At 30.5% G+C, this 25,936-nt stretch overlaps 2 protein-coding genes across 22 annotated transcripts in view; one reads left to right on the forward strand and one right to left on the reverse strand.

The window, feature by feature from the left end:
* LOC132742392 (vacuolar protein sorting-associated protein 8 homolog) overlaps positions 1-317 on the reverse strand; it is a gene marked incomplete at its 3' end in the record, with an annotated part of 37,820 nt that extends 37,503 nt beyond the window's left edge. The window contains 1 exon segment of the mRNA XM_060730781.1: positions 187-317. Within this exon segment, the coding sequence (XP_060586764.1) occupies positions 187-294 (108 nt within the window).
* A 141-nt stretch (positions 318-458) lies between these two features.
* LOC132742393 (thioredoxin domain-containing protein 3 homolog) overlaps positions 459-25,936 on the forward strand; it is a 62,567-nt gene continuing 37,089 nt past the window's right edge. For 9 of the 21 annotated variants that reach the window (XM_060730802.1, XM_060730799.1, XM_060730803.1 and 6 more), the window contains exons 1-8: positions 1,101-1,133; positions 2,082-2,190; positions 3,906-4,009; positions 12,658-12,729; positions 13,210-13,326; positions 14,142-14,214; positions 18,908-18,973; positions 25,038-25,117. In XM_060730802.1, coding sequence (XP_060586785.1) covers positions 1,131-1,133; positions 2,082-2,190; positions 3,906-4,009; positions 12,658-12,729; positions 13,210-13,326; positions 14,142-14,214; positions 18,908-18,973; positions 25,038-25,117 — 624 coding nt within the window. In that variant the 5' untranslated portion in view covers positions 1,101-1,130. Of the gene's footprint in view, positions 551-1,100; positions 1,134-2,081; positions 2,191-3,905; positions 4,010-7,258; positions 7,363-8,597; positions 8,702-9,347; positions 9,452-10,505; positions 10,610-12,657; positions 12,730-13,209; positions 13,327-14,141; positions 14,215-17,586; positions 17,614-18,907; positions 18,974-25,037; positions 25,118-25,936 lie in introns of those variants that run through there. The other 12 variants (XM_060730783.1, XM_060730789.1, XM_060730791.1 and 9 more) reach the window with 12 other exon arrangements.

Here is a 25,936-nt window from a genome sequence, read left to right on the forward strand (position 1 = left end):
TCTTTTAAGACGTACCCCACCCACTTTTTTCTACAATAAATTATGAATATAGAAATACACCCACTAAATCTTACAGTAAATTCAACGCTTTAACAAAAGCTTATGTAAATTAAACAAATGCAAATAAATAAACAAGTTATAAACAAAGAAAACCATAAGTGTCATTGAAAAGGAGCGAGAAAGTACCTCAATATCAAAGTTTATTTCCTGTTTGGATGATTCCGCAGTAGCTTCGGAAGCCATCTTTAAAATAATAAAACATTTTTTTTGTAGACGAAATAATTTTAAAATCATCCGACTTTAGAAATATAACATGTTCATATAAAATGTTTATATTACCATATTCAAATAAAAAATATGCGCATTTATGAAAGCTGATATCAATTTAAGCAAAAAAGAGTTATATCATTTTTTTTATTTCGTTTACAAAACAATTTAAAATATAAATTTAACCGGAAGTTTATGCTGTCGGCAGCAACCATAAACATTCGACAGGTGCGCGTTTGTTTTAGTGTTTTTTGACACAAAATTAAATTGTACAAAGGATTCAGTAAGTAAAACAAAGTGATAACATTTTATCGTGAATAAATTTATTATTTGTTACTTAGTGCAATATATTCATACCTTGTTTAATAATCATTTATATTTAAAACAGCTTTTTTTTGCTAAAATAATGCAAGCCTCCAATATGTTTCTAGGTGGGTGGGGTAATGTCATAAAGTTTTTTTTGTTGTTGTTTTTTTCCTTCTGGGTGCATCTGATTGTTTGCTAGTGTCTTATTCCGATTGTTATGTCCTTAGTGTAATGCACTGTCAGTTGGGATTTGTTATGAAAAATAACACATGATTTTCAAGAAGTTTTTCTTTACTTAATTTAGTTAGCTGGAAGTATCGTGATATATTTATTTTCAACTTAAATAAAAATGCTTCTTTAAATTCTTATTAGACATTTTAAGTGATGACATACAATGCAATAGTAATTTTAATGAGCAATTGTTTGTTTTGACTGTTAAAGATTTAAAAGTTATATGACAAGATATTGTTTTGTTGCACAGATCCTAACAAGCTAATTAAAATTGCTTGGACATATATGAATTTCAGGGCTGCTAAGCTTTTAAGCAGTGTATCATAATGGTAATCCTGTTTATTTAAAATCACACATTTCATTTGATAATAAGATGATGTACACTTTTTTTCCTAGAATTTTGGCAAAGGTGATAATTTGGTCCCTTTTTGAGTGGGAATTTTATGTTGCAACTACTTTAATTACTTTAATGGGTATATATATTCAATTTCACCACAGATGAAATTAGATAACCACAAAATAGTTAGCATTTTTATGTTCATTATGTATCAATAAAATACTTGAAGTTCATGTTAAAGGGGTTACATTATGTGTGAAATGAAATGTGTGATATGTATACATGTTGTTTCATGTTCAAAAGTTATATTATTGTCAAGTTTTACCCATTATATCTGTATTGTTGATTTTTATTCTTTATTTTTAAAAATTTCATTTTTTTCTCACAGTTTTTAATTTTAATAAAATTACATTAAATTTAACATGTTAATATTGATTAAACATTTATAATTATTAAGTTTTTCCAACAGAATATCAAAAATGATTAACTAAAATTCATTTCATTTTTCAATTTTAAATAAGTATACATTTACTACTTGTAGTACATGTGATTTTTTGTTTTGTTTTTAATTATTATTTTATTTATTCTGAAATTTTAATTTCATTCATTGGTCTTATCCTGCTTTGCAAAATATTTTTTCTCCCTTAAAGATTCATAATATTTCATTAAATTTTACTTGATTTTGACATTTAAAGCATATGATTTTGTTGCTTAGCTAGTTAAGACTTTATCAACTATGAAATTGGTTTTAAATTAACATTTTTCACAGTTAACTGTTTTACGTTCTTAAGCTAATTCAAGACATCCATTTTTATGGGATTTTATCCAGAATCTTATCGGTTTGCCTTGACCTTTCAATTTTATATCCCAACCTTCCAATTTACTTTAACCTTAATTATATAATCAATTGTCACCAAGTTTAATTCTCGCTGTACTTCAGAGTGAAAAGAAAAAAAGCATGGCTAGAAAAGGGAAGGAAATTCAGTTACAGAGGGAGATAGAAACACAGGAGGAGTGGGAGGATATGCTCTCTAAAGAGGGACTTTGTGGTAAGACAGAATTTGGTAGTTATGTTAAAGGCCCATTATGCCCAAGAAAAGGTTTTATTTTAAAAAGGCTTTTTATAGCTGGTGTTCTGTTATAGTTTCCAAAATGACACTTATATTGAACCAAGGAAAAAAATTGCTTCTGTTGCTTTCTGAGAATCAATACAGTTATATTGATTTAGTATTTTGTACTGAAGTCAAAATACTGCTTTGTTTACCTTTTGCTATTCTTATGATGATTAATTTCACATTGAGGGTTATTTTTTAAGGTAATAAGCATCTAGCATGCTATAAAATTATTATTTTAACATTATAAAACTGATGTTTGCCCTTTCTAAAGAAAGAATCAATAGGGATCAATTAAAGCAGTATTTTGACTTTGTACAAAATACTAAATTACTAAAACTGTATAAATTCATTGAAAGAAACAGAAGCAAAATTTAGTTCAAGTAATTGGCCAATATAAGTGTCACTTTGGAAACTAATTAACAGGACACCAACTATAAAAAGCCTTTGTGAAATAAAAACTTTTCTGGGCATAATGGGCCTTTAATAAATACAGAGGTTGTCAAATTTAAGGAATCTATACAGAATAACATTGGTAATTCCTGAAAAGAAAGTACATTGTATTATTTATAATGTAAAATATCTTTACATTTTGATAATAATTTCACATTTTTGCATTCAGATAGGTCTTTTAAAAGGCCTGATGACAAGAATTGTCATTAAATTGAATAAGTTAATTCATATTATTAACAACATGTAGGCCAAATGTCACAGACCTTTTGTATTATTATATTAATCAAACTTAAAAATACTTGAATGTGATATGTGATAGCATTATAATATTTGCTCTTTTTCAGCTTAAGGTCATCTTTTTAAAAAAAATGCTAGTTTGCAGCTAAAAACAGGGTTGTTGCCATTTTTTTTTTATTATTATCATTATTTATTACATATTTTTTATCATTAATTGGGAAGAGAATTTAACCTCTTGATTTTGGGAAAAAATATTGCTAAAATTGCTAGTTTGGGAATTAAAAATCTAGGGTAAGTTTCGATTTTTGGGAAAACTATGTGATTTAAAAAAAAAAATCAATTGGGAAGAGACCCTTTATAGGTCTCTATTATTTAAGGTGAAAAATCACTGACAGCACAGAGTGATTTGTATTACTGGCCAGTGATATTTCACCTTATATAACCAAAGCCTACAAAATGGCCTAAGGCCTCTTCCCAATTAATATTTTCTTTAGAATCTTGCAGTTTTTCCAAAAATCTGAACTTAATCAGCTTCTTCACTTCCCAAATTAGCAATTTTAGTGATAAATTTTCCCAAAATCAAGAGGCAGCTTTACTTAGCTCGAATCCCAAGTAAGAAAAATCACTGCTCGCACAAAGTGCAGTGAAGAAAGTTTGACATACATCTGCCATCTAATGAAAACCTTGTAAAAAACATTGGAAGATGTTTATGAAAACAATTAGAATTCTTTTTTAAATCATATATATGTTGAAAAGTAGAAGGAAGGGGTAAATGGTGGCATTAATTTTGTAAAATATCTATATATATTTCAGTTTAGAGCTCTTTTGGACAACTTAGTTGTAATTACTTGTAAATAATTAACATTTAATTAATTAAGGATGTCCTAATATATTAATACTTATTCTATTATTTTTATTTTTGTGATTCTGTCCATTTAAACATTTTTCTCCTTATGATAAAGTGATAGATGTGTACCAGGCTTGGTGCGGCTTGTGCTCTGGAATGATAGGCAGTTTTAGAAAATATCGTTTGGACATTGATGATGAGCTACTTTTATTGTATGCAGTAAGTAAGAAAAACCTGGCGCTGTTCAACTCCCGGTTGTGAATGAATGTTTGCATTTTGTGTTATTTTTATTATGAATGGAGGTTTTGTGTGTAATTTATATGTATATTTATATGTATAATTTTCATATACATTTTATTATTGTACTGAAAACTTTATTGATTTGTTTGTTACATGTAATTGCTATATCAAAGGCTTTTAATTTTACAAATTTATAGAAAAAAAAAGCATTTAAGATTGCTTTGCCATAAGTTACAGTAACTGACCAAACGATTTATGAAAATTTTAAAGGTTACATGAGTCAAGATAATTTAAAAAACTGACTCCTGGCTGCAGATGTCCAAAAGCCTTAAAACATAAAATTTGAATTTCTTACTTAAAAATAATAAAATAAAGTGGCTAGAACTTAAAACAAAACAATATATAATAATAAAAGATAATAAAGAAATGTACTTAGAAGTGAATTAAAAGTTACATTGAGCTTGATTTGAGTTAAAATTGTTTTCATTTTTTGGGGGTCATTATTCTCAATAATTAAAATAAGATTTCTGGAAAAATGAACGCTGCAAATGAAATTTGTACACTGGTTCTTTATATATTCCCTACACCTTTTGCTCATCATTACTGATAAATACTTGTAAGATTCAATGGTCTTTGGTATAGCAAATAGTCTTTAATTCAGGTTTATATAACATTTTCATTGTTGTTATGATTTCTTGAATGAATTTATTGTAAAACTGGTGTCACATTTGTTTCTATACATTTTCATAAGTTTTTTTGTGCCAACAACTTCCAGTTGAAATATTACTATTACAAATTATTCAAACAACACCTTTACACTGATGCATTCAGGATGTCAATTTTTACAAAGACGATATTAATTATGATGAGAAATCTTTATAATAAAATAGATGATGAAAATATCATTATCAAAACTTTCATTTAGTCTGTAGACAATAAAATTAATTTATTCAGATGATATATTGATTACATTCATTATAATTAACCCACATTACCTACTGGAATCAAAAGTGATTAAATTTTTGCCGTCCCCCATGAGTAAAGATCCAGGTCAGGGCCTGCACTACCAGGCTATATATGTCTGTCTGACTAAAGGATATGACATCCATACTGTAGGTATCTCAAATTTCTGAATTTTGATATTGAAGTCCCTTTGATTTTTAATGGACTTATTCTAATTTAAGAACAGAGCTATAATAATGGCAAAGCTGTTCCTTAAATTTAGCAGGTTAAATTTTGAATGACAGCTATGATAATGTGTAATAAATAATAAGCTTGCAGGTCACCCAAGAGAGGGTCGGACTCATAAAGCTTCTCTGTGAAACAGACTCTTTAAGTCTGCAGTTAACATTTGGCTGCAGTACTCGGGTATCTAACCCATTAACCTTGCAAAACTTGTATAATTAAATTAATTTATTCAGCATTTGAGTTTTACAACAGTCCATTTTCAGAATGTAAATGTCTTCAAAATCAAAATACAAAAATTGAGCTGCCAAAAGTATAAATCCTTAAGTCAGACTGTAACATTTTGGTGGCAAGATTAAATTGCTTTTTTCGGATTGCCCTTAATTAATGGAAATTTCCTTTTGATAACAAATTAAAAAATTGGATTTTCTAGTATCTCAAATTTCAAAATGCAGAATAAGTTAAGCATAAAATTTCAATACACGCAGTACATGTACATTATTTCTCCTCATAATTATGATCTAAGGGCTTTGTAGAGCACTGATGTACTTTTAAACCTACAAAAAAAACGAAAGTACAACAGAATCAAATGTCAAAGCCTGTGTAAATAATTTGTAATTTTTGTTTTGTTTAATGTTTTGTTGTGTCTTTTTTTTTTCAAGCATGCTGAAAATTTCACAGATTTCCACACAAAGTGCACTGTTATATGACCATGAATTTGTTTCACTTGCATTTTACAGACTGAAACTATGAGTTATATGAGTTAGTTGTGTAGTATTTATTTATAATAATTTGTGCCAAACCATCTTTTCCGAAAGAAAGGGGCGCAAGTTGATTTTGCTATAAATAGGTCTCTGACTCTTTTTTTCGTTGTGAATGATCATGAAATTCTTTCTACTGTCATTTGCACTGTACCTCCATGTTGGCCTTTACAGAAATAATATATCAGTTCCTTGTGATAGTGAATTTTGGCACTTAGTACTGGTAAAACTGCTTGACAGATTGTCCAGGAATGATGCAGTGGCTGAACTGCGTGCTCTGGTGAATTCAAAGTAGCTTTAAGGCCATGATCTAGAGGGTATTTAAACTACAAAAACCATCTAAACCGGAATAATCGCTGCAATATTTCGATGAATAATTTGCATTTTTGAAACAAATATCGGAATACTCTTTTAGTCTTAGTGTCAGCAGGATTTAAACTGTCAAAATGTTTATATATTATAAAAATTGTCTGTCTAAAGATATTTTGTAAAAAAAACAACAAAGAACCATGAAAAACTGAGGCATAATTCAAGTGGTCTACATAAAAACATGCTTAGAAGGATTAGGATGTTCAAAACATTTTATTAAGTGAGAATTTGGAAGACTATTAAAAATATGCCCTATAAAACAAGAAAAGATGGTATGGCTGTAATTGTTATATTGGTATGTATTGATATGGCATGCATTTAATTACAGTATAATTATTATTGGTTGCTTGATGAATTTTGTAAATTTCTTAATTTGGAATGATATATTCTTATAAATTCTTATACTGATGTTAAATATCATTTGTTTCTGTTTCAGAAAGTTTCATTGATTTTCGTTGATTTTGATTTTTTTTTATTATTATTTATATGCTCATTTCAAACCTTTTCAGATCTCAGACACAGCATAATTATTGTTGTTTAATTTAATTTCATTATATTTCAGTATTTAAAAACATTATGATATCATTCCTTCTTTTGGATACAGACCTGATACAGTAACCAAAATCCACACTCTTCCAGGGTTTGTCAAGATCCTTGTTTCCCATATGTACATATTTTCAGAATTCTAAACCTTCCTATTCTGTGGACCCAGACACATTCTCATTTGCTTATTATTGATGAAAAAAATCTATGTCTGTGAATAAAAATGATATCTGTTAGAGAATTTTTACGCAAAGTTAAAATGATATCTGTTTAGTTGCCTCATCGCATGTTTGAAGTGGAACTCTAAATGGCCTACCTTTGATAAAAAAAAAGAATATCATCAGAGAAATGTATATGCATTTTGTTTCAGTGGTAGATGCTTATGCTGAATGGTGTGGACCAACAGCCAGTATAGTTAGTGTATTCAGGAAAATCAAAAATGAACTTGGTGATGACTTATTGAAATTCATCACAGTAAGTCCCGTGTTGATTGGATAATTGCTCATCCATGGGTGGAGTCTTATAACTAGACTACATGTTGATTGGTTAATTGCTTATCTATGGGTGGAGTTTTGAAACTCAGTGTGCATGTTTATTGGCTAACAATAAGTATTTGTTAAAGCCTGGCATGTTGTAAGTGCATTGATTGATTGTTTGATCATTTGAAGGAGGAGCCTAAATTTTAATGAGCTTTGATTGGCTTAGAGTTAAAAATTATATGTGGGCTGCCTCTTTTGAATTAGTTTTGTCAAACAAGATAATGTTATGATATATATATTTTATATAAATAATATTTAGTCTGACTAATCACATTAACTATTTATTGTTAAACTATTAACAATAATTGTTAACAACTATACATTTTCTAACACAACTTTCCTTTCTAAATTTCTAGGCAATTACCACCGATAATAATTTACATATTAAATATCTAAGACTTCCTTTGCTGCAGATTTCTTCTTCCTAGGGTCTTTTTTCTCTTAATTATTAAAAGTTACACCCTTAAATTTTTATTTTTTTTATGTAAAAGCTATTTATTACCCCATTAATTAAGGTTAACTACAAGCTAATCATTGCAATAAAGCTCAGAAAATTACTCTTTTTTTCTTTTTCATTTTTTTTTCATTTTAGTTATAATTATAGTTATTGTTACACGAGGCCAAAGATCATATTCTATGTTCCATCGGAAAAGGTTCATCCGTTAAAATAAATCTCATCTATTTAGACTTATTTTAAGATTTGCATTATACAATTGTAGTAAATTTACATTATGTTGTTTAGGACCCTAATCAACCAGAAAACAGAGATAGAACAAAATGATAGGAAAAAGTCTTTGCTTTTTCCAGTGCTTGTGTGAGCTATTCTTTCATTATTTGTAGGACTCTACATGTGGAAAACTGTATTTTCTTTTTTTCTTTTTTGGAATTATTCAAATCATTATCTTGATTTGGATATTCTTTGCTATTACTTTTCAGAGTTATGGGCCTTAAATAAACCACACAAGCTGATTTATGGGCCTTTAATAAACATACAACCTTAGATGCATGTCAGTTACAGTGTTTGAACACTGTATTTACTACTATTTCAGTTCCAGACTGGACTGCCTTTTTTTGGCTCTTTCTTTCTTCAAATTGGCAGACTGCTTCACTTTATTTTACATTTTACTGTGGACTGGTTCCGTGTTTTGAGCTCTTGTTTGACAATTTCAGTTGTGGACTGCTTCTCTATCTGGTGCGGTCCATGTATTTCCATGCTAGGAGTATTTAAGAAAATCAATAACGAAATAGGAGATCCTCTCCTTAAGTTTATTATTGTAAGTGGAACACTCTACAGGTTTAAGGAAAGGCTGTTGTAACTCGATTGGTTTGTCAATCAGGTTACAGTAGTGCTTCTGGAACTTTCACCTTGCTTCTTGAATTTGATTCAATTTGTTTGATGTTTAAGAGTGACTAACTTTCTGCAAGAATACTAATTCTCCATAAAAGGGGTATTAGTGAAAAATGGACTATAGGACAGTTTGGTTTTTCTTGCTTTTAGCTATTGTTTTTTTTTTTACCAAAGTGTTCTATAGTACAATAGTCTTGACTGAAAGATTTTAAGATAAAGTTGGATACTATTTTTGTAATTAATTCTTATTAATTTAAATTTAAACCAAGTTTTAAATTTTGGGGTCAAATTTTTAATTATAATGTTGTTTAATCTATTACTATAGATTTGGGAGTCTTTATGTGCATGACCAAGTCTAACGGGCTTTTAGCTTGTTTGTCTTTTTCAGCTTATGCTTTGTACATTTTCAGGTGGAAAAAAAATCAATTAATCTCTTACAGAGTTCTAATTGGCTGCTGTTGTTTCAGTAGGCGGAGTTAGTTGTTTTGATTGACAGCTTTTATGCATGGTGGAAAACTTTGAAAGTTTTTAAGTTTAACTTAAATTACTGAATGGTCCAATTTTTTTCACAGTGATTGATGCTTACCAAGAGTGGTGTGGTCCTGTAAGCGCTATGCTAGGAACCTTCAGGAGAGTTAAAAATGAATTAGGGGATGATCTTCTTAAATTTGTTATTGTAAGTCAAGCACAACTTTTCCTTCAGTGGGATGAACCTGCTGACTCTAATAAATGCACTGATTGGTTAATATTTTTTTATCCAGTGGGAAGAGCCTACTGGTTCTAACATATGCACTGATTGGCTAATTTTCCCTTCAGTGGGATGAACCTGCTGGCTCTAATAAATGCACTGATTGGTTGATATTTTTAGTCAGTGGGAAGAGCCTACTGGCTCTAACTTTTTATGCACTTATTGGCTAATTTTTCCGTCAGTGGGTTGGACCTGCTGGTTCTAATATTATTTTTTTCTCCTTACACCACTTGCTTAATTGTTTTCCTCTTTAATCACAGTATGGAATGGGCAGAATTTGATCTTTTATAATAATACTAACTGCAGGAATGGAAATGAAACCATTTGCTTTGATAGAAAATAGGTTGATTAAGTTAATTTATAACACACCCGTGCCGAAATTGCGACTCCGTAAAAATGGTATTGCACGGCCGTGCATATATTTTGACGTGACATCATAAGCGTTATACAAACATAGTGTAAAGACGCGCTAAATGTTAGCGTTATACTATAGGCACGTCAATGAAAAATGACACTTATTTTACTTTAAACGGTCTTTATTTTGGGTATGTGATAAATAGAATATTAAATTCGTGTAAGTTCATTACTGAATTTATTGCACTCGTTGAATAAAATAATGTTATGCTCGCCAGAGGCTCGCATAATATAACTTTATTCAACTCGTGCAATAAATTCAGTATTGAACTTACACTAATTCAATATCCTCTATATGTACAACTTGTTGCTGTCTAACTTGGTTATTGTTTACTAACACATGTTACCTCTGTTTGTATGGTGTTTTGAATAACAAAACTTATATTTTAAAGCTTTATTTTTTTTTACAGCTGTTCTTATTTATTTCAGAACTTCTAAGGATATTTTATATGCACTCAGACTCCATCACTTGGTCTCACACAATACATAAACAAAGATTGTTCACCTTTGTTCACCTTTGACCTTTTTGCTGTGTCTTTGACCTTTGCTGTGCTGTTATTTTTTTCAGTGGTGGATGCATATCAGGAATGGGCTGGCCCAGTTACTCCATTAGTTCCAAATTTACGCCGACTTAAAAATGAACTTGGCGATGATTTATTAAAATTCTTTGTCGTAAGTTAAGAGTAGAACAAAAATTAGATTGCACAACAGTACCTTTTAAATATTTTATCCAAGATGTAGATCTCTATCATCTGTATGTAGGTAGGCACCCTGGTGACGGAATTTATATCTATTCACATCTGCATGTCTCGTCTCTTGAAACGGAAATTTTAGAATTTCATGCTACTTTCTATGAAATATTTTCTCAAGTAGCAATTAGAACTATACTTTATGCTTAGACTACAGCCTTCACGTTATGAAGAAAAATGTTAATTATTAAGTTAGGAAATGCAAATGATATTAATTATTAAGTTAGGAAATGCAAATGATATATTTGTTGATATTTTTCTATTTAGATTAGAAAATTTGGTTACACTTCATGCAATGTGCAGCAATGCTTTCATTAGATTTTGGGAGGGTTTCAAAACATGTTGAAGTTGTTAAGAGGCTAGAGTAAAATGTGCCCATTCTTTCTTAGGCTAGTTACTCCATTACTTTCCCTCAGCTAGAGTTACGTTTTTTTCTTTTTTGGCTTTTTGTTTCTTTTCTTTTGTCCTTTTTTCCCTCTTTAACAGCTAGTATATTAGAACTGGTAAGCTTTTTTCAATATTAACATTCAAACTTGATAATGATGATGATGAATTTGATGATGATGATGATCATGTTGATCATGATGATGAAATAAAAATGATTATGATTATTATTATTATTATTATTATGATGCAAAAATAGGAAACAATAATTTTTATAATGATGAATATTAAAAGGAGGATAATATAAATGATGATGATAATAATGATGATGATGATGATAATTATTATAGTGATTCAAAAATGGAAAAAAAAATCATTAAGATAAGAATGATCATCGATGAACATGACAAGTTATATTATTAGAGTTGTGCTGAGATCTTTTAGTACATTTTTACTTCAAAGATATTACATGTATTGCATAATGCTTAATTTCCCTGAGTAACCTATCTTTATTAACAAATCTTCTGCTCCTTTATTATATATCATGCATTGCTTTTGCATATCACTTTGATTTCCCTGTTCTTTTTTTAGCAAGCTTTAATTAGGGTCATTATATATCATGTATATGTTATTTAATGAGACTATTATACTCAATGTTACTAAATTTTTAAGAGTACTACTGTGAATTCACCTTATTTCGTGGATATAAAGTTTCATGGTTTTGTCACAAAAGACATTTTCGTGGCTTCTTATATTCGTGGATTGTCTATTTTTTTAAAGAATTAAATGCAAATAATGTAATGTTTTTACAGCCTACGAATTATCATATTTGTTGGATCTATAATTTATTATTCATGATTGACCTACCCACGAAAAACACAAAAATTCGTGCCTCACAAATAATAATAATAGTAGTATTGGGTGAATAATGAGTATTGGGTGGATAAAGATTATTACAATAAAATGTTATGGTGATAACCATTCAAGGTTTTAATTATATTTTATATGATAATCTCTCCTAACTTTATTATATATAATATGAATTTCTGTAAAATTTTAATGTTTTTGGTGAAATGTCTTAACATTTATAAGCCTTAAAGAAATTTAACATTTGTATTTATATGATTTACAGGTAAAAATTATGATAATATTTTAATAGAAATTCACATAAAGATAATGATTTATGAAATAATTTTATATGCTTTATGTTTTTAATTAAATTGATTGTTAAATTTCTGTAATACTGGCATAATGTACATGTATTTAAAATAGAATGATATTTATTAATAATTATCTGTAATTAACTGTTCTTATCTAAAATAGACAATCCGGAATTAAGAATATTTTGGGTTTTTCCCAGCTTATTCGTAGGTATACTTTATACAAACAAACTTTTACTGTTACAGCTTCCAAAATAAGTGCATTAGGATGACTAATCTATTGTGACTCACTGACTGGTATTATAGTGAACCACAGAGCTAGAACAGTAAAAGTAAAACTGGTTGTACCTACGGATAAACTGGGAAAAACCCACATTTGCCGAGTTCCATTTAACATATATTATCATAGTTACTATTATACGTACAGGCTAAGGCAGATACTATAGATGCTCTAGAGAAGTATAGAGGGCGCTGTGAACCATGCTTCCTGTTCTATGCTGTAAGTAATTGTTTTGGGTTTTCTAAATTTATTAGAAATACAGGACATTACCCGTACATAGTTTCCCTATGACAAGACCAATTACAGTATATGAGATCTTCGCCAAATTAAATTTTAACCTACAATTAAAGCTGCATGTGTCAATACGTCAGCCAAAATATTTCAAGAAAATCAAACTTGAGAAAATTGTATGGATATTTGAAGCAAAAGTAAAAAAGATTCAAGATAAAAGTATTAATATCCATGTTATATGCAATGACCGATTTTGCAGTATTTAATTTTCACCATATTTTTACTGTGTAATATAATTATGTTTGGAAAAACAATTTATTTCTGTAAGGCCTTAAGGGTTTCATTTTTCAGAATTGGTGGGGTTTTTTTTAAACATCAAGACTAAAAAGTGTTGGAGCACCATACTAAATACTGTATTCCTGTATATACTGGAGTTTCATTTTTCAGAATTGTTCTTTGTTTTTACAGGGTGGTGTCTTGGTGGCGGTCGTGCGCGGGGCAAATGCTCCTTTGATTCTCAGAACCATTACAGAACAGTTGGCACAGGAGCATAAGGTTCTTGATGGACAGGCGGAAAGGAAGGAGGTAGAGTGTTTGTTACATGTCTCTCATTTTACTTACTTTATTTTTTTAAAAACATTTTTATTAAAGTTTGATTTGAAACAAGTTCTTGCAACTGATATTAATCACTTTTGAGTTCAATACCTGAAACCATCCAGTACTGGTGTAATATGAAGAAACATGGTCGTGACCTGGTTAGGGTTCAAACCCATGATCTCTGGGTTATAAGGCAGACACCTTAACCACTAGGCCACAGGTCCTCTTTAATTTTTTTCGTAATGAAGAAAAATTTCTTACATATTATGTAAAATGATCTCGAGCAGCCATTGACTTAGATAACTTATAAAATAATTTCACACATGTACATGAAGAACTTGTTCTAAATAGAAGACGTAAATCTTTTTGCACTAGTCAATTGTAATGTAGGGTTGCACCCTGTGGAAAAACTGAAACTTTTAACATTGGATTTACAAACCCCTGGCTCTTTTTCTGGTCCTTTTGGGGCCAATATATGGTAAAATCCCTTTCTGAATTCCTTCTCACTGTAAGTTTGATAAAACCATGCTTTTTTCTTGCAAAAACCTATCTTTGCTTTCACTCACATGTTAGGGGGAAGAAAAAATTGCTTAATTGTATATTATATAATTTTCAAAGTTGGACCACGGTAGCATCAACTGCATGTAGGCTTCAAAATTTAAAACCCTTATCATCATAAAAAAAATCTATATCAAAGGTTTTAGATGAAATGCAGACCCTTTAAATTATTATTATTATTATTGATATTATTATTATTATTATTATTATTTTAATTATGTAGGGAAGAATATTTTTTTCTTTAGATCAAGGACACTGTAATAGCTCAGTTAGAAGAGAGAGACAAACAGATGGAAGACGAAGAAGAAGAAGTAGAAGGTATTTATATATTTGTTTTTTTCTCTCACTAATACATATACTTGTTTCATTTTTTTTTGGGAAAGAAAAGCATGGAAGGAAGCAATATAGATCAGCAATAGTTTATTATTGATATTTTTTTTTTTTTGGTTTGGGGGGTGGGGGGGCTGATGGGATTGTTTTGGGGTTGTGTTGTTTTTATGCCACCGCAGCATCTGCGATGCGGTGGCATATAGCGATTCACCTGTGTGTGTGTGTGTGTGTTTGTGTGTGTGTTATATAGATTATATAGTGAACTTAAAAAATCTTCTTGTGAAAAACCACTAGTCCAATTTCAACCAAACTTGGCAGGATTGTTCCTTGGGTGAAGGGCTTCCAAAGTTGTTCAAAGAATTTCATTCCATGCAGAAATCTGGTTGCCATGGCAACCAAAAGGAATTATAAGAATAAATTTAAAAAATCTACTTGTAAAGACCCAAAAGGCCTAGAGCTTAGATATTTTGCATAAGGCATTGTCTGATAGACCTCTAACAAGATTGTTCAAATTATAGCCCTGGGGTCAAAATTGGCCCCGCCCCGGGGGTCATTGATTTTCACTATGTACATATAGTAAAAACTTGAAATACCTTCTTATAGAAACCCAAAAGGCTTAGAGCTTAGATATTTTGCATAAGGCATCATCTGGTAGACCCTTACCACGATTGTTCAAATTATAGCCCTTGGGTCAAAATCGGCCCCGCCCCGGGGTCATTGATTTTCGCTATATGTACATATAGTAAAAACTTAAAACACCTTCTTGTAAAGACCCAAAAGGCCTAGAGCTTAGATATTTTGCATAAGGCATTGTCTGGTAGACCTTTACCCAGATTGTTCAAATTATAGCCCTGGGGTCAAAACCGGCCTGCCCCAGGGGTCATTGGTTTTCCTTATATGTATATAGTAAAAACTTAAAAAAAATTCTTCTAGCAATTGACAAATGCTAGAAGTTAGATATTTTGCATGAAACATTGTGTTGTAAAACTCAAGCAAGATTGTTCAAAATATAGCCCTGGGGTCAAAATTGCCCCCGCCCTGGGGGTCATTGATTTCAATATATACATATAGTAAAAAATAAAAAAATCTTATTGTCTGAAGGTACAAGGCTTACAGCTTTAATATTTGTTAAATAATATCATCTAAAGGTACTCTACCAAAGTTGTTCAAATTTTGCCATAGCCCTTGGGTCAAAATCGGCCCGCCCCGGGGTCATTGATTTTCGCTATATGTACATATAGTAAAAACTTAAACACCTTCTTGTAAAGACCCAAAAGGCCTAGAGCTTAGATATTTTGCATAAGGCATTGTCTGGTAGACCTCTACCCAGATTGTTCAAATTATAGCCCTGGGGTCAAAATTGGCCCGCCCCAGGGGTCATTGGTTTTCCTTATATGTATATAGTAAAAACTTTAAAAAAATTATTCTAGCAATTGACAGATGCTAGAAGTTAGATATTTTGCATAAAAACATTGTGTTGTAAAACTCTAGCAAGATTGTTCAAATTATAGCCCTGGGGTCAAAATTGCCCCCGCCCTGGGGGTCATTGATTTCAATATATACATATAGTAAAAAAACAAAAAAATCTTATTGTCTGAAGGTACAAGGCTTAGAGCTTTAATATTTGTTAAATAATATCATCTAAAGGTACTCTACCAAAGTTGTTCAAATTATGCCTCTTGTGTCAAAATTAGCCCCGCCCCTGGGAGCCAGAGGTTTTTCTCATATGTATATAGTTAGAACTTAAAAAAATCATCTTCTCTAAATTAACAAAGGATAGAGTTAAGATATTTTGCATGAAACATTGTGTAGTGAACCTCTAGCAAGATTGTTCAAATTATAGCCCTGGGGTCAAAATTGGTTCCGCCCCGGGGGTCATTGATTTTCATAATGTACATATAGTGAAAAAAAATTGTCTGAAGGTTCAAGGCATAGAGCTTTGATGTTTGATATATAATATCATCTATAGGTCCTCTACCAAAGTTGTTCAAATGTCAAAAATTGGCCCTGCCCGGGGGCAGTGATTCTCATTATGTACACGTAGTAAAAACAGAAAATAAAACAAATGTTTTCTGAATGGGAGAAAGCTATAGCTTAGATATTTGACGTGAAATGTTGAGTGGTGGACCTGTATCAAGATTGTTATTAAACCCTTGGGTCAAAATTATGCCTTGCCCAAGGGGACAGTGACCTACTTTCTTGTCCTTTGATGTACAGCAATGACATTTTGACCATGTGCACAGTTTTAGTTGTAAAATTTAACTTTGACCTAGATTTTGATGATATGACCTACTTTCTTGTCCTTTGATGTACAGCTATGAAATTTGAACCATGCGGTGGCATAGCATTTTTCTCAAATGCAATCTTGTTTTTGTTTTTTTTTTTGGGGGGGGGGGTGTCTTTTCACAAAGATAGGGTTTTTTTTGCATTTGTAAAAAAAATACTAAAGAATTTTTAGATTTCAGGAAAAAAAAATGAAAATATAACTTTTTTGCTTTTTTTGTTTGTATTCTTTTTATCAAAGTGTAATTTCTTTTTCTTCAAAAACTTTATAGGCTAGAAGCTAGAAATGTCTTGTTAGCTTAAAGACTTGTTCAATATGTAGAATAGAAGTTTTAGACAAAAAAATCAATATGTTTGGTAGCTTTTCAGCTGGCCAAAAATTATGAGTGTGATGACTGCTCTGGGGCCTATTTTAAGCCTGAAACAATGCTTAAAGGGGAATCTGAGGTCATCTTTGAACCGGTTTTAAGCTGTACAGTCCCCTTATGGCTTTCCAAGTATCGGCCTGACTTAAAAACCTTAACAATTATAACATACAACAGAAGTACTTGTTTAAGACCTAAGGAGAATGTTTCCGTAGGATTAGGCATGCACTTGTTACTTATGCAAGAAGTCTTTATCAGGCTATATTACTGTTATTTGCTTAAACTTTAACTTTTCAAAACTACTCTGAAATTACCCTCTAACGTAACAATGGACAGTTTCAAAATTAAAAGCAGGAAAAGTCCATTATAAAAATTTAGTTGTGTTAAAGTTCAATTTATTTGGTCACATTTTAATACCCCTGATTTAAACATTTTTGGTTGAACTGAGGTGACATCTACCTGTATTAAAACACCTGAAAAATTGATGTTGTTTTTAAAGAAATTGACTTTTATAGTTGTCCATTATTATTATTTTGTCAAGTGATAAAACAGTATTTTCAGCTAAAAATCAAAATTGTTTAATTTAATTCAGAGCAAATTATAAGTAACAAATTTCTAAAAAAAAACAACATTTTTGTCACCTTTTGGTAAAAATGTTGCAAAGGAATTGAAATCTCTGTTCAAATAAATTGATTGATTATAATTTGTAAAGCAAAACCAAAGGGCCCAGCAGGTAGAGGTAAAGAAGTTGTTGAAATGAATGTTACTGTTTTAACTAACGTAAATGTGGATTTGAATTTATCAGAGAATTATAAAGAAGATGGCATTAAGATTGATGTGATTTTGTTGTTGTTTTTTTTTGTGTTTTGATCTATATACTTTGTTACAGATAATCTAAATAACATGATATATGTATGACTTTTTTGTGTGCTTTTATTTGAAACAAAAACTATGTTTTGTTGCTTTTTTGGTGAAATAACTATAAATAATATCTAAGGTTTTAAATGTTTGAGATCATTTGTGTGTTTTTTGCAACTATAATGACCTAGGCTTTAATGGGAAAGTTTTCTTTTTTTTTCAGTACATTTTGCTGAGAATGTGTTGCAATTTTTTTTTAAATAGCTTTGTTTTAACAACTGGGTTTGGCTAATAGTTAAATTTCAGTAAATTTTATTTTTGGAATAAGAACTTTATGATGAAATTTGCATATAGTTTGAAACAGTAACCTGACCATGGCAAATTTAAGTGTTTAAGGCCCATATCTTATTTCATATGATATTTACAGTGCCCCATTCTCTAACAGTGCTGTTATTGTTTTCCAGCAAAATTTTCAGCATTGAACATGAAGTTTTAATTTTATGATCAAAATTAGAGAAAAAAAGCAAAACATGATAATTATAAAGCTTTTATCAACATTTTTTTTTTTTTTTTTTCATAAAATCATATCTTCTTCAAGAAATGTTAGCTTTTTGTATTGGAATTTACAATTTAAGATATCAAAATGAGGTTGAAAAGGAAATAATTAAAAAAAAAAATTTTATATTTTGATATTTGATTATTATAAATAGAGCGTGATTTTCTTTTTACAAGAGTTAGTGTGGTTGGTTGTTGTTTGTTTATTTTTTTACAGGGAAGATTACATTGAGATCCCATTATGCCCTTAGAATTGCTTATAAATATTTTTATGTCTCTAAAGCTTTTTGAAGATTTAATTAAAGGCCCATTATGCCCCCAGAAATGCTTATAACTATTTTTATGTCTCGAAAGCTTTCTATTTTTAGTGCCCTGTTTGAGTTTCCAAAGAATTACTTATTTGCCAAATACCTGAGCGAACTTTTGCTTCTGTTGCCTTTTGGCAGTCATTGTATGCACTTTTTTTGACAAATAATGTCACATTCAGCGCTAAATTAAATTTATACTGCTTTTAACAGTTATAAAACTTTTTTAGTCACAAAAACACTATATCATGGAACTGCAGGCAAAAAAATCATTTTTATTGATTTTCTTTTTCTTTTCTCGCTCATTTTTTCCAGCCATGAGAATGCAATTTCAGGGAGAAATCATTGACTTTGGTGATGAGATAGATCATGATGAATCAGGTTAAATTGTTGTACATTGAAATAAGCACTGCTCCCCTTGTAACCATAGTAATTATATTATTCTGTTGTATTCCCAGTCAGAAAATTAATTTTAGTTTGGTACATTAATTTTTTTAAGCTTGACTATTCAAGGAATAAGGAGAGCTATTGACATTGACGTCGGTGTCAGCATTGGTGTCGACGTCACACTTTGGTTAAGTTTTTTTGCGTGCAAATTAAGTACATGTGTATCTCCAAAGCCACTGAATAGAATGGTGTGAAACTTTACACACTTATTTGAGAGCATAATAGGAGGTCACTGTCCAAGGCCCATAACTCTAACATAATGGCCTCTTTTTGAACTTAGAAAATTCTACATTATCCAGGCTCTTGTTTTACTTATAATCAAGCACTGAGAATTATAAGTCAAGCATGCAGTCCTACTGACAGCTCTTGTTAAGATAAACAAATGTAAAAACAGTTGTTTATAGTATATGTATGATGAATATAACATATTTTTTGGTTATTTGTTGCTTTATATTTTGTTAATTTTTTTTTTTTTTGCTTTGAAGTTTTGTCTTTAAAAATAACAAAATAAATTACCCAATTAAATAGCATATTTTTTGTCTTTCATCTGTATCAAGAGTTGAAATAAAACATATGGGCTGTTTGAAATCATTTCATTCAAGTCACTTTTTATTGTTGTATGCTAAAACTTTTGATTGACTTACATCCTGCATGCGATGCATTGAGGTACATTATAAGTGATATGGACTGCTTTGATTAAAATAAAAAATTTAGCTTAGCTGGAGTTTCAGGTTGTTTTCTATGGGGAGTGACATGAGCAAAAATTTTGATAACTTTCACTAGTTATTACATGATCTTCAATTTTTTTTATCACATTGTGCTAAAAAGCAAGAACTTGCCGAAAAACAGCAAAATTAGCCGAAGTGCATATTGAAAACTATGCCCTGTATGATGTTAAATATATATTGTCACCTTAGTGCAGTAACTGGTTAACTCCTTATATAATTTAATAGGAGTTAACCTGTTACTGCACTAAGGTGACAAATTATTATATAATCCGTATTATAATACAGTTATTATTGTTTTGTTATTCAATTCTGTATTTTAGTTAGTGCCGAGTAATTGCTTTGTACTTATATAGATATTTATAATAATATATATTTATCACATAAACAACAGCACGTTGAAGTGTAAAAAAGCTTTTTAATAAATGCAACACAATTACTCTAATGTTTAACATTGAAAATTGGACATCAAATATAATTATATATACAAGCATTAAAGCACGCTAATGTTAACATAACACTATAGGCGCATCAATAAAAAATGAATTTTCAATATAATTTTTAACTGTAAACCGTTCTTTTTTTAGATATGTGATAAATATAATATTATAATTGTGTAGATGCAATACTAAATTTATTGAACTTCTTGAATAAAACTATATACAATGTATTGCTTGCCAGAGAATCAATCTCTAAAATTTGATTTTTATACGCCCGTTTGAAAAACGGGACGTATTATGGGAACGCCCCTGGCGGGCGGGGCGGGCGGTCGGGCGGGCGGGCGGGCGGCGTCCAATTTTGTCCGGAGCATATCTCCTACATGTATGGAGGGATTTTAATGAAACTTCATATAAATGTTCACCACTATGAGGAGCAGTGTCGCGCACATGAACCAGGTCTCTAGGTCAAAGGTCAAGGTCACACTTAGAGGTCATTGAAAAATGCTTGTCCGGAGCAAAACTTCCACATGTATAGAGGGATTTCAATATTACTTGGCACAAATGTTCACCATTGTGAGGCGGAGTGTCGCGTGCAAGATTCAGGTCCTTGCGGCCAAGGTCAAGGTCACACATAGAGGTCAAAGTTCAGATAAAAATATGAAGATGTCTATATGGACCATTTAGTCATCATTAATTGAGGGATTGTAACACAAATGGTCATTATCAAGACTATGGCTGTGATACATATAATTTAGGTCAATATATACAAGGTCAAGGTCACTAAAGATGATGAAATATCCAGATTTTGTAAATAGAATTTAATCAAAGGGAGACAACAAAGTTATTACTTTGTTCATAAATGACTTACACAATTACTCCCCTTGATCTAAAAATAGAATTTAATCAAAGGGCATGAAATAATCCTCTTTCTTGGACTTGAGTATGTTGTAAAGAATGTAACATTTATTTACACATGTTTCATTCATTGGTCAAGATTCTTAACTGTGATAACTATGGTGTTCTGTAGACTTGGTATTTGTTCATAAAGATCATACAGTAATTACCTTATCAAATGTAAATACTTTCTCATAGAAATTTAATTATATTTTAATTTTCAAGTAAATATCAGTTCAGCTCATTCAAAGATTAAGAATTGTAATGAAATGTATTTCCCTAGAATAAAATCTTAAATCAGAATTTTTTAGTTATTAAATTACATGTACTTTTTATACGCCCGTTTAAAAAAAGATAAAAATATGAAGATGTGTATAGGGACGATTTAATCATCATTTATTGAGGGATTGTTAACACAAATGGTCATTATAATGACTACGGCTGTGACACATGTACTTTAGGTCAATATATGCAAGGTCAAGGTCACTAAAGATGGTGAAATATCCAGATTTTGTCTGGAGCATATCTCATACATGTATGGAAGAATTTTTATAATACTTTATGGAAATGTTCACCACCATGATATGTATTGCTCCATGCATGATCCAGGTCTCCAGGTCAAAGGTCAAGGTCACACTTAGAACTCATTGAAAAACGCTTGTCCGGAGCAAAACTTCTACATTCATAGGGGGTTTTCAATATAACTTGGCACAAATGTTCACCATTGTGAGGCTGAGTGTCGCATGCAAAATTCAGATCCCTGCGACCAAAGTCAAGGTTACACTTAGAGGTCAAAGTTCAGATAAAAATTTGAAGATGGTTATAGGGACCATTGAGTCATCATTTATTGATGGATTGTAGCACAAATGGTAACTATCATGACTACAGGTGTTACACATTTAATTTAGGTTAATATTTGCAAGGTCAAGGTCACTGGAGATGATTAAATATCCAGATGTTGTCCGGAGCATATTTTCTACATGCATGGAGGAATTTTAATGTTACTTTTATAGAATTGTTCACCACCATGAGACGTAGTGCCCTGCACATAAACCAAGTCTCTAGGTCAAAGGTGAAGGTCACAGTTAGAGCTCATAGAAAAACACTTGTCTGGAGCAAAACTTCTACATGCATAGAGGGATTTCAATATAATTTGGCACAAATGTTCATCATTGTGAGGCTGAGTGCCGTGCATAAAATTCAGGTCCCTGCAACCAAGGTCAAGGTCACACATTCTGTGCATATCTTCCCTATTGATTTGTTTTAAGGTTCATTTAACAACACAGTGCCAAGAATAAAAACTTGCTTGCTAGATAACACTTATCCATAATGCCCCCATCTCCATCTAAAGCTTTTTCGTAAACGGGCGTATTTTGTGACTATGGCACCCTTGTTTTTTTTCAAATCGCTCAATAGATTTTGTATTTTATCTACACTCATTCAAATATCCTCTATGTATGGTATAATCAAAGTATTGTGCTTGTACTGGCTTTTGCTGCAAATGTTTGCGTGTACTTATTAATATATAGTGAAGAGTTATAGAAAAAAAACCTTACAACCATTAGACGTAACCTGGTTGTAACCTCACTTATAGTTAAGGTAGTCTTATAGTAGTCTGTATATTGCTTTCCCGCCAAAAATAATCTTACATTGGCCAATATTGTAATAAATCGGTCATTTCGAGAACATAATTATTTACGATGTTCGGTATTCAATAACTTTTAATCGTTCCAAACCAGAATTTAGTACATAGCCATAAAGGATTAGTGATTGTGAATTCCCAAGATTTTGAAAAAATAAAAAATAATATTTAGGAAATAACCAATTTGCTACGAGATTGGTTGCAGATGTTACATTTTTTTTGGCAAGAAAGCATTAGAGTCAGACTTCCTTTAAAGTTAAAAAGAGGGTGCATCCACTTTTTTTGCTCTCGCAACTTCTTGTTGCAGGAAAAATGTCATTATTGTCAAAAAATCAACATTGCAGTATGATCCTTTAATGTTACTTATGATTTTAATTGTTCCAAAATCAAAGCTGTTAAAAGTCCGTTATAATATTCTTTATAATATATTAATCCTGTAGTGAATTTGAAATAATGGTAACCCATTTATATTTCAAGGACATCATCATCATTAAATTCTTAAATTATAGGCCATTCAGATTTCAACATTACAAAATTTAATGAAAAAGTTAACAGATTTTAGATTAATGCTATTGTTCTTATAATTCTAAGAATGCTGTTTTTTATGTGTAGTATGTTACAGGGAAGTTGCTTGCCACTTGTGGAGCAGGTTGGGTAGCAAGTGGCTCTGGCACACAAGATTGTTGTTAAACTATTTGCTATGACTGAGTGACACTCCCTCCAGGTTAATTTTAATCAGCACGCCAATACATCGTGTAACTGCAGTTATAACTGAGAATGATATTTTCCCCAGAACAAAAATAATTGCTGATTCAATTAGACAAAAAGAGAATATTTTAATTCAACCAAACCACATTCATGAAATAATATCATCAAGGGGGAAAAATATTGTCTTTTTATTAAGATGATAATGAAATAAAAACCTGACATAATGATAGTTTTGTGCATTGAATTGCATTATAAACACACAAAAAACAACACTTTGCTTTTTTTAAATGCTTTTTCAAAGTCATTATCTGAAAGACTATAATTTCAAAATGTTTGTTTGCACTTAATATAACCTTTTTTATTAATTTATTTTACCTTCATAATAAGATGGTAAATTTTTGCCTGTTTACTTCATTGTTATATGATAAGGGGATTGTTTTGCCTTTTTACACTCAAACAAAAATTGCCTGTTTACATATTAAAAGATAAGATAAAAAATATTTATTGATTTTAGATTTCAACTGATAATTTTGTTGTTCTTTTTTTTTTAAATGACCAAAAATATTTTTTATTCTGTTTTTTTTGGGCATATCTTACTCAACTGTTTACCAATAAATGTAATATGTATTTTTCTTTTGCAACATTTAGAACATTTATATGCCTGTTTTCTTTTTTACATATATTGTCTTGGCTGTTTAAATACTAAAAGATAAGATATTTCTCATGGTTCCTGTTTACATTTTTATTTTGCTGCAAAAACAAGTAACTTAGATTTGCCTGTTTACAGAATCTCATTTCTCATTTTTCCCGTTTACATACCAAATCATATTTGTACATGTTATTTCATGGCAAGAATAACACTTTGATTTGCCTGTTTACACAATCTCATTTTTCCTGTTTACATATCAATTTTTATTTGTAATTTTACAGCAAAAAATAATAATACTTTAATTTGCCTGTTGACACAATCTCATTTGATATTTTATCTGTTACATATCAAATTATTTGTACTTGTTATTCCATAGCAAAAATAATGCTTTGATTTGCCTGTTTACACAATCTCATTTCTTATTTTTCCTGTTTACATATCAATTTATTTGTAATTTTACAGCAAATATAATGCTTTAATTTGCCTGTTTACACAATCTCATTTCTCATATTTCCTGTTTACATATCAAATTATTTGGACTTGTTATTTCACAGCAAGAATAACACTTAGATTTGCCTGTTTACACAATCTCATTTCTCATTTTTCCTGTTTACATATCAAATTATTTGTAATTTTACAACAAATATAATGCTTTAATCTGGCTGTTTACACAATCTCATTTTTCCTGTTTACATATCAAATTATTTGTACTTGTTATTTCATGGCAAGAATAATACTTTGATTTCCCTGTCTACACAATCTCATTTCTCATTTTACCTGTTAACATATCAAATTATTTGTACTTGTTATTTCACAGCAAGAATAATACTTAGATTTTGCCTGTTTACCCATTCTCTTTTCTCATTTTTCCTGTTTACATACCAAATGATTTGTAATTTTACTGCATAGAATAATAATACTTAAATTTTCCTGTTTACAGAGCCAGTGAAGGAAGTATCAGTGGTGATAATCAAACCAGATGCTGTTCAATCAGGCAAGGCTGAAGAAATTCTAGCTGAGGTAATCAGGCAAAATTTTCGATATCTATTTTAGTACTTGACATACTTATTCATATTTGTTCTAGACATAAATGTATGTCAATTTACTGGGTATAAATATACATTGTATAATGAATATCTTCATTAAATGCATGCAAAAAATAGATACAAATATGTTTGGTGTTTAATGACTTTTATGTCCCTTTGTATTCAAACAAAAAATAATAGCAAAAAAAAATTAGAAATACAATTTAATGTCTTATTTAATATTTATCCCCTCAAACTAAGTCATTTAATAGACATTATAAATTTGCTATTCATAGACCCATCTAAGGAATATTTTGCTATTTCTTGTCTTAGACATAATTGTGCACAGGCATGATTGTGCACAGATGATTTAATATAAATTACTGTCCCAATGATTCTGTGCAGGTAATTTAAAATAAATCATGATATAGATGCCATTGTGCACAGACAATTGAATGAACATAAATCATGGTCTGGGCATGATAATGTGCACAGACAATTCAGCATAAATCATGATCTGTACACTGTTTGTGCACAGGCAATTCAGCATCTATTCTGTTCTGGACATGAGAATATACAGATGCATTTAAACATAATTCATAGTTTGTGAATTGTGATTGTGCACATAAGTTCTGCATTGATTCATGTCTTTGCATGATTGTGCACAGGCAATGCGACATAAGTCATGATCTATGCCTGTTTGTCTGGGCATGATTGTGCACAGGGAATATAACACAGACCATGGGCATTTTGCATTTCTTGTTAATGTGAATGATAATAGAATATGTGTTTGCAAAGTTTGTATTGTTTGAAA

The sequence above is a fragment of the Ruditapes philippinarum genome, unplaced genomic scaffold, assembly GCF_026571515.1.
Source record: "Ruditapes philippinarum isolate M1 unplaced genomic scaffold, ASM2657151v2 ctg1533_1_1_1_1, whole genome shotgun sequence".
Taxonomy (NCBI): Eukaryota; Metazoa; Mollusca; class Bivalvia; order Venerida; family Veneridae; genus Ruditapes; species Ruditapes philippinarum.